We start from the raw sequence: 13,814 nt of genomic DNA, 5'->3' as shown, positions 1-13,814 counted from the left end.
TGGGGCTGTCCCACTTCAATCCTGCTTTCCCCCATGTCTTTCATACTCTGTCACCAAAAATGACTCCTACCGAGGGCAGAACTCTGTGTTGCACAGGTGGAACTCTGGGGTGAGGCTGTGTCCACCCACTGAGACCAGGGACCCTTGGGGCAGGAAGGCAGGCAGTGATTCCCCCTCAGACTGGGTCCACAGTGTGGGCACCCATCTCCTCTCTGACCCCAAGAGCCTTTGCAGGAACGCAGTACCCAAAGAAGAAAAACTACAGGAAACTCAGATGACCTTATAAGTCATTTTCCTTTATTTTCTTAACATAGAATGAACTTCCGATTCCAAAGAGACACAGAGGCAGAGTGGACAGATGCGGGGTCCAGTGGGCAGCAGTCAGAACCAGGCAGGAAGTGGGCCTGATCCCCTCCCCTCCAGCACACCCCTCGCCCCTCCTGGCTTCTGACCACTGCCCAGACAGAAACCGAGCAGCTGGGAATAAGAGGGGCCAGTCTCCCGGTCCAGGGAGTAGCCAGAGACATGGCCTTGGTTGCTAGGCCTGGCCAAGTCATTATCTAGCTGTTGGACCTTGGACCTCAGTTTCCTTATCTGTTAAATGAGCTAGAAGTCCCTGCTAGGGAATGATGGAGAAGAGAGTGTATAGATGTTATGATGCGTCGGTGACCAGTTAGGGTTACCTGGTTGTCCTGCTGCTTTCAGATAATCTGCAGTTGGAGTCACTTGGGTTTTGTCACCATCATGGCTACAGGCTTGCTGGGGGACCTGCTCTGGCCCCAATGGGATTGGACAGACCATGGAGACAACTGCTCCCAAAGCAGACTCTCTCCTCTGAGACGGTCCTGGGGTGGTGTTGGGAGCTACATCATCAGGCCAAAGACAACTATCCCCCCAGGTAAATGAGAAGGGAAGCCTGTGGCTTGGGGTCACATAGCAAGCCTGTGCAGGTCACCCAGCTGCCCCAAATGCTTCCAGCCAGGAGTTCAGCAATAAGTGGGGGAATCTGCTCCTTCCCACCCCCAGCATCAGCTAGGAGCTTGGAAGCCCCCCTCAGCGTCCAGCAAGGGTCATGTCCATGGGCTGATCTGCATCATGGTCCCCTGGCCTCAGGCTTGGGGCTTCAGATAACCAACTTCCCTTTAATAAACACACACCTGCATAAGCGTGTCCTGTGTCTACACTGGCAGGAGGAAGCGGAGAAACACAGGACAGTTAAGATGATGCAACAATAGGTGGGCAAGGCCGACTAAAACCCTATGAAGGAGCATGGGTATTGCTCCTTTGTGCTCCATCTGACACCTTCCTGCGACAGCGGACTCCATCCCCGCTGCATAGGGGTCGGCCCTGCTCCCCCGTGGACAGGGACTTCTCATGACCTGGGCTGTCTGTTGGTCTATTGCTCTGAACCATGTATGCATATGTCTTTGTGTCCTTGTGTTCACACAGGTATGTACTATAGCTCTCCCCTTGGGAAAGAACCAGGGCAAGTGGAAAAGCTGCTGGTCCATACTATACCTTCTAGAACCCACAGAGTATCTACACTTACAGAATGGAGAAGTCTCGAGCCCAGAGAGCTCTCCCTGTCCCTGCCACACTACAGATGGGGTCACAGGGGCCCTAAGATACGGACGATCGCAAGGTCATATAGCAAGTCTGGGGGCGGAGGTGGGGCTGGAGGTCGAGCCAAACCACAGGAATGAAGCCAGTCTGCCACTTGCCCTACCATACACCTCCTGGAATCTCTTCCCCTTGGAGCACCCTCGGGGGCAGAGGGGCTGTTCCAGAAGGAGGGCCACGCCCAAAGGCACAAAGCAAACAGGGCGGTGCCCAAGAGACCTGTAGCAGGCGAGCCGAGGAGCACCTCTGGGATGAGGCGGACTTCCTGGCACACCTTCCATCACACTCCGAGGGGACAGCTTAGCAGGGTGGGTCCCTCTCTTTCACCTCCTCCATGACTTCAAGGGAGTGTGTGATTGATAAATCTTGGTCCCCAGGAAGCCCAGAGGCCAGGAAACAGAGAAAGAGAAAGAAAGTGATAGAAACAGTCCCAAACCAGGCTTGACCACGCAGTTCTGGAGGATCTTTGGGAAGTGACGTTGGCCAGCTTGTCAGAATGTCTGCAACAGGATTTTCCCCTCCCCGCCCTCCGCCCGCCCCTGCCCCGCCCCCACGTGGGTGCCCGGGCCAGGGCCTCTCTATTTGGGCTTCATCTCCACCCTCGAGTTGATGTCGTCGCCATCCAGGTCGTACTCCTCCACCTGGCCACTGGTCCACACCTTCACGCGGTCCGTGAGGTCGCTGCTGCGCGGGGCCAGGATGAAGTCGTAGATGAGCACAGCCAGAGCTCCCCCGATGAACGGCCCCACCCAGAAAATCTAGGAGCAGAGTGGGCATGCTCAGGGGCTGTCCACCGACGCCCTGGGCTCCTCCTCTCCGGGGACATCTGCCCTGAGAGGCACCCCCCACCACCCCACGGCGTGAGCTCCCTCCCCATCTGTGCCTGGATTTAGAGGCAGGCAGTGTCGAAGCCCAATGTCCTGATTCCAGGGCTCACAGAGCAGGCCCAAGACATCCACTACCCCAGGATGCTGCCAGTGGGCCTCTCCTTGCCTCCATGTGCCCCTGCTCAGGGTGCCTGGTGTGACTGGGCCAACCCTGTCCCACCCTCCCCAGTGTCAGAAGGGCCACAGGAAGGTCTAGCTTGATAAACGGTGGCCTGAAACAGTCACATGGACAGGAAGAACAGCTGCACCCGCTGAGCGCCGACTCCGTACTACGCTCAACCTACAGGCGGTGAGGACGTCGGTCCCAGAGGCCACCCTGGGAGTTAAGTAGGGTTCATGACACCCCACTTCACTGCTCAGGGAATGACAGCTCGCCTGTGTCGCACCGAATGGGAAAAGGGCAGGGCCATGATTGGGCCTGGCTCCCCATCACGCTGCTGGGGCGCTGCACCCCACCACCCCCGTGTCAGGCCTCGCTTTCCTGATTTCCTCCGCCCTTTCGGTCTCCCAGAGCCTCCGTGATGAGAGACGATGCCACAGGGTGGAGCTGGGACCATCACTCAGCACCGAAACCTCCTGCCTCCCCCCGGGGATAGCCCTGCAACCCCTTACCCAGTGGTCCTTGAAGTTGTGTGTGATCACAGAGGAGCCGAAGGACCGGGCGGGGTTGATGCCACAGCCTGTGTAGTCGATCTGAGAGGGGCAGGGTGGGAGGCAGAAGGGGGAGACCCAGAGAAGTAGAGACAGAGGGAGAGGGGACATCGTGACACACAGAGAGAGAACAGGGAGGAGACAATCAGAACCAGAAAAACAGGGGCACACTGACCCAGAAAGATGGTCAGGAGGTCCCCATGCTGCCCTCTCAGAGCTAGACCCTGGCCCCAGTGTTCTACCCATGACAGGGTACCCCAACCGCCCTGCCTGGCCCTTTTCTCCCCATTCCCAGCTGGGGAGGCCCCACACTCACCGCCAGCAGGTGTCCCAGGGCCACGGAGAGGCCGATGGCGAGAGGTCCTGAGCCCCCGAGGTCCCGGCGCCTCCTATCCGTGGTGGCGAGCACGCACAGCACAAGCTGCAGGGTGCCGATGATCTCGATGCCCAAGCCCTGACCAGAGTTCACGCCAGGGGCCAGCTGTCGGGAAGAGGTACAGCAAGGTTCATTGAGCAGGCAAGGTGGGGACTGTGTCCTAGACCCCCTCCCCAGCCCAGGCCCAGGTACCTCTGTGTCCTTAGAGCCCATCACAAGCCCCCAAGCCCCCTGCTGGGCCAATTCGGGGGGGGGCAGGCCCCACCCCAGCACACAGCATGGGTAGTGGACACCAGGCTTTGTCCCTCCCATAGCTTTGAGGAGTTGCCAGCCCGGCCCCTGGTACCTGCCTCCACCCTCTGCGCTCTGCCTGGAAGCCGGAGAAGCCTGGGAGGGAGCCGGGCCTCTGCCTCTGGCTCCAGCCAGCAAGGGCATCCTGGGGTACCAGAGTACCCGAGGGGAGGGGCAAGCCCCGCATGTGGGAGGGCCCACCTGGACACATGGCTTCACAATTCCAGAACATTCCACCCCATTCCCTGCTGTTTCTAAAACTCCCAAAGCTGGAGAGGGTCTCCGTCGGTTAGCTGGCTGGGTTCCCTTAGTTTCTCTCCTTGTGGCTGTCTCCCCTGCTGCCCCGCCCTCTGTCTCCTACCCCACCTTGTCTGTCTCTCCCTTTTCTTCTCTGCCCTCCCTGTTTTCCCCTCCCTCCTGGACCAGCCCCCCCTCCATCTCCCTGGCCACATAGGCCCCGCCACCACCGTCTGGCTGCCACTTGCTCTTGGGCCGCTTTTAGAAACATGACTCATGGAAAAAGAAGGGAATGGGAGCTGCCATGAGGTCATCAGAGCCCTCCCCCTGCAGCTGCACCAGGAAGACCCCTCCCCAGGGAGCCCCCACACCCTCCCCTTTGTGGGGGTCCCAGGGGCCAGGTGCACCCACACAGGGGAGCTGAGCCACATGGACAAAGACCCACTGGCAGAGACACCCAGATGTGGCCATGCAGTCTGCTTCCTCCAGGTAGAGCTGGTGTGTCCAAATAAGCCTGAATTTGAAGTCTCATCCTGGAGACAAAGGGAGAGGGGGTGGTCCTCCAAAGCTGGGGGACACTTTATAAAACCCTAGGTGGGGGGCTCTCCTCCATCCCCCCAAACTCCAAGTTTTCTCAGCCCCACCCTGAGGCCATCCTACAAGAACAATTCTCTTCCCGCTTTTGTCTGCAGTCCTGGGTCACAGGGAAAGTGACTCACATCCCCTCCCCTGTGCAGCAGCCCCAGCTCTAGGCTTTTCCTGGCGGACCCCAGAGCTGTGACCCCTCAGCCCAGCCAGCCCTCTGGGCAATGCCCGGTTTTCTTCCCATGCCTAGGTTGGGTGGTAGAGGCAGAAGCCCTGTGTTCAGGTCCTGACTCTCCCCCTTGCTGGTGCCATGGCCATGTCCTTTCTCCAGTCCAATCCTCAGTTTCCTTATCTGTAAAATAGCTTTCCCTGCCCACTTTCCAGAGTGGCTGGAATTTCCAAGGATATGGGGTGGGGAGGGTCTTGGGGCATTTGGGAAGGGCTGCAGAGGCAGGAGGGACCGGGACAGCTGTGGCTTTGTTCTTATTCTTTCTCACCTTATCTGCTGGACTGAGGGACAGGTGGAAGGGGTAAGGCCCTGCATAGGATTGTGGAGACAAGAATGAGGCCCGCCAGGAGCCATAACGAGCTCCATGGAGGTGAGGCCCATGAGACCAGGCCGACTTGCAGAAATGCCCATCCCCACTCACGCCTGCTGCTGCCCTCCTGACAGTCTTCAGGAAGGCCAAGGCTCCTCTTCCTGCTCTCTCCTCGGCTCTCCAGGCTCAGCCTAATTATTAGCTGGCAGGAGTCCGGAAACCAGGGCTGGCACGCTGATTAATGGAGCCATCATTCTAAGTGGCTCCTACCTCCTAGCCTCCCCCATCCCCACCCTCTCACAGATGTGGCCTGGGCAAGCTCATCTCCTCCCCCAAGTCTTAACCAGGTCTGAGTACCCCCACCCCTGCTCGGCCCAAAGGCACAGGTATTCATGCAAAGTGAGCAGAGCCAGGGGCTCAGGGCCATGCCCAGCTCTCTGAGTCCATGGGAAGTGGAGGGGGGGCACCTGCCCTGGGAACTCTGCATTATACCCCCTTTCCTGACCACCCAGAGCCTTAGCTCAGAACCGCATGGGTTGATGAACTCCCTCTCCCAATAGCCATCACCACCACCACCACCAGGAAGCCTCCCCTGATTGCTTCAGTGTCTGCTGACCACTTCTCCTTTGACCTCCAACGCACTTGTGTGACTTACATTGGGCAAAACTTGGTAATTCAGTACTGAAAGGGGTAGTTAAAGGTCTGCTGAAAGTGGATGTCCAGAAGAAAGCAGGTGAAAACTCCAAATAATGTTATTGTTTACAACCCATTAAACAAGAAACAATTGCTTAAATAGGGCTGATCTCAATTGGGGTCACTTGGTATTGAAAAAAAAATGTTTGCACATTCCCAGGGAGTTTTGCCCAGCTTAGTGTTATACACCACTGATTAAGCCCCCTTCAAAAAAAAAAAAAAAAACATTAGTTTTATGAATATAAGTTTGAACAACGAATAAGCCCCACATTGAATCTGAAGCATCAGAAAGAAGCAAGCTCTCCATTTTCACATCAAATCCAGGTAAGTCCCCTCAAGGCCCAGTTCAGACCCCACCGACACCTGGGACACCACAGACCAGTCATTAGTTTCCGTGGGTCTTACGGGGAGGCCTGCACAAGCCTCCGTGAGGTAATGGATGAGGAGGCTAAGACCCAGGGAGGAGATAGCAAAGCCATCTCATCCCAGCCAAGGATCCTGACTATCTACAGGTCCAGCCAAGGGACCTGGCTGTTTCCAGCTTGGACCGAGGAGAGGGTGGAAGATGGGTCTATAGCTGCCCATGTGACCCAGGCCCCAGGACGGCAGGACAGGGAGCGTACGGGGCTGAGCTCTCTAGGCAGTGGGCCTCAACCCATCCCTGTTCCCCATGGACAGAATGACCAAGGTCGCTGCCTAGGCCCAAGGGCCCCAACTCGACCTGGACGCCCTGGTGACTCATCCTTGGGAAACAGCAGGTTCCAAAACAGGCCTGGCTGAGCATCCAGTCTTGAAAAACAGGGGAGGGGAGACTTCAAGGCCTGCCCTCTTTCCCCACTGCCTCCAGGATTCAGCACTCACAGTCAGGGGGACCTCAGTGGGTCCCTTGTGTCACTTCTTGATGCGTATTCCTGTGTGCATGTCCCTCCAGGTAAACAACGCTTTGTGTGCCTCTGTGTATCTTTATAGGCTGGTGTCTGCAGGATGTAGGGGTGACTGTGTGTGTCCAGGTGTGACTCTTTCCTTTTCTTTTTCATTAGATATTAAGAGGCTTATTACATCATAATTGAATGACAAGTCTATCAAAGAGCTGCATAAATTTGAAACCTGTATGCGCCAAACAAGATAGCCTAGAAAAAAATGACAACTGACAGAACTGTAAGGTGAATTTGGTCACTCAGCCACCAGAGCAGAAGAGTTTAACCAGCCCTCTCTCAGAAATGGATAGACTAAAGCAGTCAGACACTATAAATAGCAGCAACGGGAAGGATTTGAGCCTCATAATTAACAAGCTTGATTTAAGGAAAATGCATAAAGCCCTGCACCCCAAATTTGAGAATATCCCCCCGCTTTCAGCCCCCATGTGGACACGCAGACCAGCTGGTCCTGTGTTAGCCCGGGTGTCCCAGCTGTCTCTGAGAATCTCGATCACACACGAGCCATCTCTTGCCACGGGGCGGGGGGGAGGGGGCTCTGTGTGTCTGGGGGTCTCTCTGTGGCACATAGCCCTGCATGACCATGCTGGGCGTCTGGTGGAACTTTTGAGTGTGCCATCCTGTCCCTTGGCAGCAGAAGTGCCACCACTAGCTAGGGACAGGGGTTGAGAAAGGAAGGAGGCCCCTGTGCGGGACAGAGTGAGCAGTGGATTTCAGAGGGTCCTTATTTGCTTCCAGAAGCCACTTCATCTTCCTGACAAGAAACAATACACAAAACAATGGCTTCCTCCTTCCCTCCCTCCTTCTTTTCCTTACTCCAGGGCAGTCCCCACCCTCCTGCCCGGGAAAGGAAGAGGCTCATTGAGAAGCACTTAACCCACCCTCCTGGGATCCCAGGGCCTGAGTGGGACTGCCCAGGCTTGCAAATGTGCTCTACACCCACCTGTGTGTGCCTCCCCACCCCCGTGCTGTGTGTGTGTCTGTGTGTGTGTGTGTGTGTGTGTCAGTGAAGTGTGAGTATGTGTACTTTGGAGCAGCAGAAAGAACGAAGGGCCAGGAGGCAAGCTGGGGGCCCGCTCCTGCCCTGCCCTGATCAGCTACACAACCCAACAATCCCAATGCCTCTTTGGCCTCAGTTTCCTGATCAATAAAATGGAGGCACTGGCCCAGATGTTAGCCCCAGGATGCCTTCAGGCCTGACATGGAACCCCTGCCCCCAGGACCTGCAGTCACCCTCCTGGTCAGGATCATCAGTGCAGGATTCCCACAGAGCCATCTGGACTGGGGTCTCAATAGGAACAAAGCCTGTTCCAGGATCTCCTTCCCAGAGCAGCCGGAAGCAGGCAGATTCTACCCGCAAGCCCTTATGGACTTATGGGGGCCTTATGGACTCAGGGGCAGCCCCATCCCAATTGTATCTGCCTCTCTATGGTCCCAGTGGTAGGATTTCAGGCACTGACAGGTGCTGCTGCCGGAAATAGGGCATTTTCCAGTCTTTTCTACCATCTACTGAGTTGGGGTTCTTTTTTTTTATTTTATTTTTTTATTTTAATAAACATATAATGTATTTTTATCCCGAGGGGTATTTTTATCCCGAGGGGTACAGGTCTGTGAATCGTCAGGTTTACACATTTCACAGCACTCATCATAGCCCATACCCTCCCCAATGTCTGAGTTGGGGTTCTTAATGCCACTGGAGTGCAGCTCCTTGGTAACATGAAGATGGCCCTTCACTTAGCCCTGTAAGCCACCAATGGGGGGTCAAGGAGCTCCCCAGTTCCTGGGGAGGCGCCCTGGCTGAGGGGACATTGACCATGACATTTTCCTGCCCACACCTGCAGGCACGTGGACTCAGCCCCAGCGATTCAGGAGGCCCCAGATCCACTGGAGCTTCCAGAGGGCAGGGACCATGCCCCCTCCCACTCCCCCCACTCCCCCACCCCCAGGGAGGCTCTGCCAGCAAGAACGAGGGGCTCTTAGGGAAAGCTTTCCTGAGCCAGTCCCTAAGGGGTGGATGTGGGACATGTCTGTCCGGCCTGGGGAAAGCCCTGGTGCTGGAGGAACCCCCATGGGGTAGGGCCCTAGAGAAAGTGGGGAGCACTCCGTGGCTGAGCTCAGGTTGTAGGGCACTCCGTGGAATTGGTCTGCAATGAAGTAAGGGCTCAAGGCATGAGAAGGAGGCCGTGACCTGGGGGCCAGGAGGGAAGGCGAGTCCTCACAGACTGGGCTGCTCACGCAGGCTATGTCCCCTCTCACGGCCTCACCCCTTTCAGACAAGAGGTTGCCAGAGTGAGCCCTGAGTAAGGCCAGGCTTTGGGGTGGGCAGCATGGGCCTGGCAGGGCTGCTCCAAGGCCCTTCACAGGGAAAACCGCCTCAGAATTTTCCGTGGTGGGGGAAGTCACCACAAAGCTCCCGCCTCTCTTCGCCCTCCCCCTCATCTGGTTCCGGCTGGAACCGGTAATTATAGGTCCCAGCTAGGGCACCTCCACCCAGCCCCCAGCCTCCTCTCCGGGCACGTCCATCTGAAAACTGGCTTCCCTTTCTCCAAGCCACCCCCAACTCTGAAGAAGGCGGAGGGACCCTCAACCCTGGAAGGACTCGTGGCCAGTGCGGGCAAGGGCGGCTAACAGGGAAGGGACAACCCGTTCAATCTGTGCTTAGGGAAACTGAGCCCAGGAAACTGGCAAAGGTGAGAATTTAGGGCTGAGATCAGGCCCTGGATGGAGCAGACAGAGGCAGTCCCCCGGCAGTCAGGCCCAGAATCAGCAGGGCTGAGAGAAAGACCCCAAAGAGGAAAGGTTTGCCCTGCCTAAGCCCCTCGGGCGCTAAAATCCCAGGCCTCCAGTCCCCTCTCAGACACAGGCAGACACTAACCTCAATCCTGACCGTCCACCCTCCAGAGCCCCAGCCTCCCACCAACTCCACCCTGCAACTCCCCGGCTCTGACCTCCCACAGCCACCTTGCCTGCGCTCATGCCCTTTCTCTGCCTGGAAGCCCTTTCCCTGTCTCCACATTCAGGCTCCCATGGCACTTCCTCCTTGAAGCCTTCCTGGCCCTCCCCACAGCTCAGAGGCAGAAATTCCCTTGCCGCCCTGACACATCTTATCACACCTGCCTCCTGCCCAGTATCACAGGCCGCTGTGCTGTGCAAAGGGCTTATCTTGCCCACCAGGGGCCTTGGTCACCCAGGGTAGGGAGCTGGCTGACTCAGAGCCCGTCTGGCCCCCAGCAGTCCCAGTCCAGTTTGCGGGGAGCATGGGTGAATGAGTTGGAGAGGGGAAGAATAAAAAGAACCGGCTAACAGTCAGGACACCGAGGTTCGGGAGCATCTTTCATTTCACAGAGCCCAGACACGCCCTGTGTCTCTATTTCACAGAAGAAAACTGGGGCCACACAGGCGAGACCGCTGGCATGAAGCATGGTAGTGTCTGGGTAGGGCAGGGCCAGATAAGGCCACCAACCCCTGACTCTGACACTCTCATTTTGGGCCGAAATTGGGGTTTGGCTCTTAGAAATAGCCAGGATCCTACAGGCGGGACAGAGGCCCATGGTCTCTCCAGGGCGTATCCCAAGCCCTGACTCAGTGAGAAGAAAGTTGTCCCCACTATGCCCCCAGGGACACCCCCTGACTCACCCCAACCACTTCCTGCCGCTTCTTTCCCTATTTTCCTTAGGAATCTCCATGCCAACAAAGGGCTCCACCTAGATTTGGGCCAGGGTGGGGTCCAGGGCCCAAGGGGCTGTGGGAGCCTCCCTCAGAGCCTGGAGGAAAGAGTGTGTCACTCGCTGCATAGATGGCTCTCTGCCCCTCTTGAGGCATTGGGACCACCTGTCAGCTGCCTTCAGATCCCTTCAGATCCCAGGTTCAGGATCTGCAGGAGTCCCTCGGCGAGATGCCTTGTTTCTAGGCCCAGGACTTGTACTTCTGAACCCCCAACTTCCACGGTGTAGACAGGACAGTTCCTGCATCCCACCACAACACTCAGTACCCCTATGTTCGGCATGCCCCCCTCTTGGACTCGTCTTAGCTAGACCCTCCTGACAACAGTGATAATAAACTCAAGTCCACAATGTAAGCTTGCTGGTAGTACAGGCAGGGCCAAGAAATATCTAGAGACCTAGGTTCTCTCTTGAAGTCTCGGGGTCCTCAGCTCCAGGGCAACTCAACAAGTTAGCTGCAGACAGGACTTGAACCTGGTGTGCGTGCCTCCCAGACCCGGCTTGTCCCCAGCCTGAGCCAGTCCCTTTTTCTCCTCCATCAGCAACCTGCCCAGCCCAGGCATCCAGGTAACTCTGGAAAATGGAGGCCAGAGAAGGGAAAGGACACTGGAGCAGGGTGCAGCCAGATCATGACACCATAGCAGGTGGCTGCCCTTCCTGCCTCTACCTAAGATGCCCAAATCAGAGCACAAAGTTGGCCAACAGATGCCTGTCCCGCCTGTCCCTCGAGAAGGTAGGTCAAGATGGGGCAGGTTTGCAAAGATTCAACCCTTCCCCTTATGAGGACCTCCTTCGCCCCACCTCCCGCCATCACACCACACTGTGAACCTGACCCTACCCAGGGGCCACCCCCTCGGGCACCAGGCTCTGCCCTTCTGCAGAGCCCGAGGCTTGGAGCAGCGCGGCCTGCCAGGGCTCCGGTCCCTTCCACCCACCTCGGCCACATCTTTCCTGACTAAAGTCTAAACTCCAGCCTGCAGGCTAATCTTCAATCTTGGGCCAAGCAGCAGTTGGCTCTGCAAGGGGGCCGGGTAAGGTGTCACTGTGACACCAGAAGTGCTAATCCCCCTGCGGCAAGGCCGTGCCAGCTGCCCTCTGCCCCAGACCTTACCAAGCCTCCCCTCAGCCGCAGCGCCAGGCTCTGAACTTTGGCTGGGAAGTAAGGGAACAATTGCCATAATCGCCTGCCACCGTCTCTGAGGAGCCCTTGGCCACCTCCCTTGATGTCCCTACACCCGCCCGCCTGCCCTGCCCCGGCCAGCCTCCTTTCTGTAGATCTGATTCCTCCTCTGTGCTCCTTCGCCTCTCCCCTTCCCTGGGAAGGCACCCTCCAAGTCTTCCTCAGCCTCTCTCAGGCCAAATTTCCCCCTGCTGTGGCCCAAGCCTGGTCTGAGTTTTCACTTGGCCGAGGCGTTGGAAAAGCCCTGGTCTGCGACAGCAGGAAACTGCCGCCAACGGCCAATTAGCGGAGCTAAGCAGCCGGGGAGGAATTCTTTACAGCAGCCTGCCCCCAACTCACCAACATCTGCTCACCATCAGTGCCCCCTGCCCCACTAAAGCCAGGAGTAGTGGGCACACACAGGTACATGCTCCCCCCGCCTGATTACACCGCAGCACGACCACTTGCAGACATGCTTTCACACACGAGAACGCGCAGCTTACACAAGCTTGGAGTCCCATGCCGACATCCACGTGCACACACCGTTCACACACACAAATACATGTGCCACACCTCACGGGGCCGGTGGCAGAGTGCAGACGGGAGGCCAGATGTCCCCACCCCAGCTGCCGCCCCACACTGCAATCCAGGAAAGCCACCTGCCAAGAGCCCAGAGAAGGTTTTCTCTCTCCTTCCACCCCCCAGCTTGGTCTAATTCCTGGGGGCCGAGGAGCAGGGGGTGCTTTCTCCTTGAAGGCAGTGTGTTCGGGCACCTGTGTGAATGCAGGGCGGGCTGGGGACCCGTGGGGCCTCCCACCTGGGTCCTGCTCACTCTTGCTGACCCAGCGTAGATGCGCCGGGACTCTGGCTCAGGGTCGCTGGGGACAGTGGGCAGTGGCTCCCCAGGGTCCAGGTTGAAGGAAGAGGGAGTTGGCTGCCCCGGCAGGCTGAGGGGGATCAAGAAACTACAGCTGAGGGGTGAGGAACTGCTGGCCCCAACCTCAGTTGGGGGACTAACCTCAGAGCTTAGTCCCCATAACAGACGCCCACAGGGGACATTGGCAAGACGGTTGTTCTCTGGGTGTCAGCCTCCCACAGTGCCTGGCAGAAAATGGGCTCCCGGCTACACATGTAGCTGAGCTCCAGCCCAGAGTCCACATGACCTCCAGCCACCTAATGTCCTCTCTGCTCCTCAGTGTCCCCATCTGCACGATGGGTGGAGAATGAGACCCCAACCGTCTCTGCTCCCCACCAGAGCCCCAAGTGCCTGGGGCCACCCCGCTTACCTCATTTCGGCCGAGCGAATTGTCCGGCAGGGAGGAGGTGATGCCTGAGAGGATGGCGGTGGCCACGATGGCACCCACGCACTGGGCGACAATGTACATGATGGCCCGGAGGATGCTGATCTGACAGCTGAGCAGCAGCCCGAGTGTGACAGCTGGGTTGAGGTGGGCACCACTAATGTGGCCCACACTCTGGGCCAGTGTGGCGATGCTCAGCCCGAAGGCCAGGGACACCTTCACGTTATCCTGGGACGCACCTGCTGTCTGGTTGTTCCTCAGTGGGTAGTTGAAGCCAAGAGCAGAACCGATGCTGATGAAGACGAAGAGGGTCATGGCCAGGAACTCGGCCACCACCGCCCTCCAGAAGAGCTTCTTCTTGAACTCGCTGGCCATGCTGGCAGGGGGCTTGGCTGGATACCGCTGCCTGGTGCTCGACTCCCTCTGAGAGCTGAGCCACAGCCCGGGCTGGGCCTATTTATAGGGCCCCGAGTGGTTGTGGGGGGAGGAGAGGAGGGGGGAGCACAAAGGGAGGAAGGCCTCTCTTTGCTCCTGGCCCGCCCCATACTGCACGGGCCTCCTCTCAGCGATGGATGCAGACACAGCTCTGCTGTCGGCCTGCCAACTTTTTTCCCTCCCTCCTCTCCCCCCTCCCTCCCTCTCTCCCTCCGCCCTCAGCCCTGCCCAGCTCCAGGAGGCAGGCAGGAGGCAGCCACTGCTCTAATAGGCTTTGGGAAATTCCTCCAAGCTGGCCCCACTCAGGGGGCCAGAGAAATTCAGGTGTCCCCGCCCTATGTGCAAAGCTCAGGGGGTGCCCATGGGCAGAGCCAGGAGCTCTG

At 57.7% G+C, this 13,814-nt stretch overlaps 1 protein-coding gene across 1 annotated transcript; it reads right to left on the bottom strand.

Moving 5' to 3' along the window:
• Positions 1 to 276: 276 nt before the first annotated feature.
• On the bottom strand, positions 277 to 13,422 carry AQP1 (aquaporin 1 (Colton blood group)). Its single transcript, XM_080819079.1, has 4 exons — positions 12,982 to 13,422; positions 3,475 to 3,639; positions 3,120 to 3,200; positions 277 to 2,378 (listed from the first exon to the last, which is right to left on the bottom strand). Exons 1-4 carry the CDS (start codon positions 13,369 to 13,371, stop codon positions 2,199 to 2,201), a joined length of 816 nt encoding a protein of 271 aa, XP_080675205.1. The 5' UTR covers positions 13,372 to 13,422; the 3' UTR covers positions 277 to 2,198.
• Between the last annotated feature and the right edge of the window lie 392 nt (positions 13,423 to 13,814).

This window comes from Martes martes, assembly GCF_963455335.1.
Source record: "Martes martes genome assembly, chromosome: 11".
Lineage (NCBI taxonomy): Eukaryota > Metazoa > Chordata > Mammalia > Carnivora > Mustelidae > Martes > Martes martes.
This window is presented reverse-complemented; position numbering and strand designations above follow the sequence as displayed.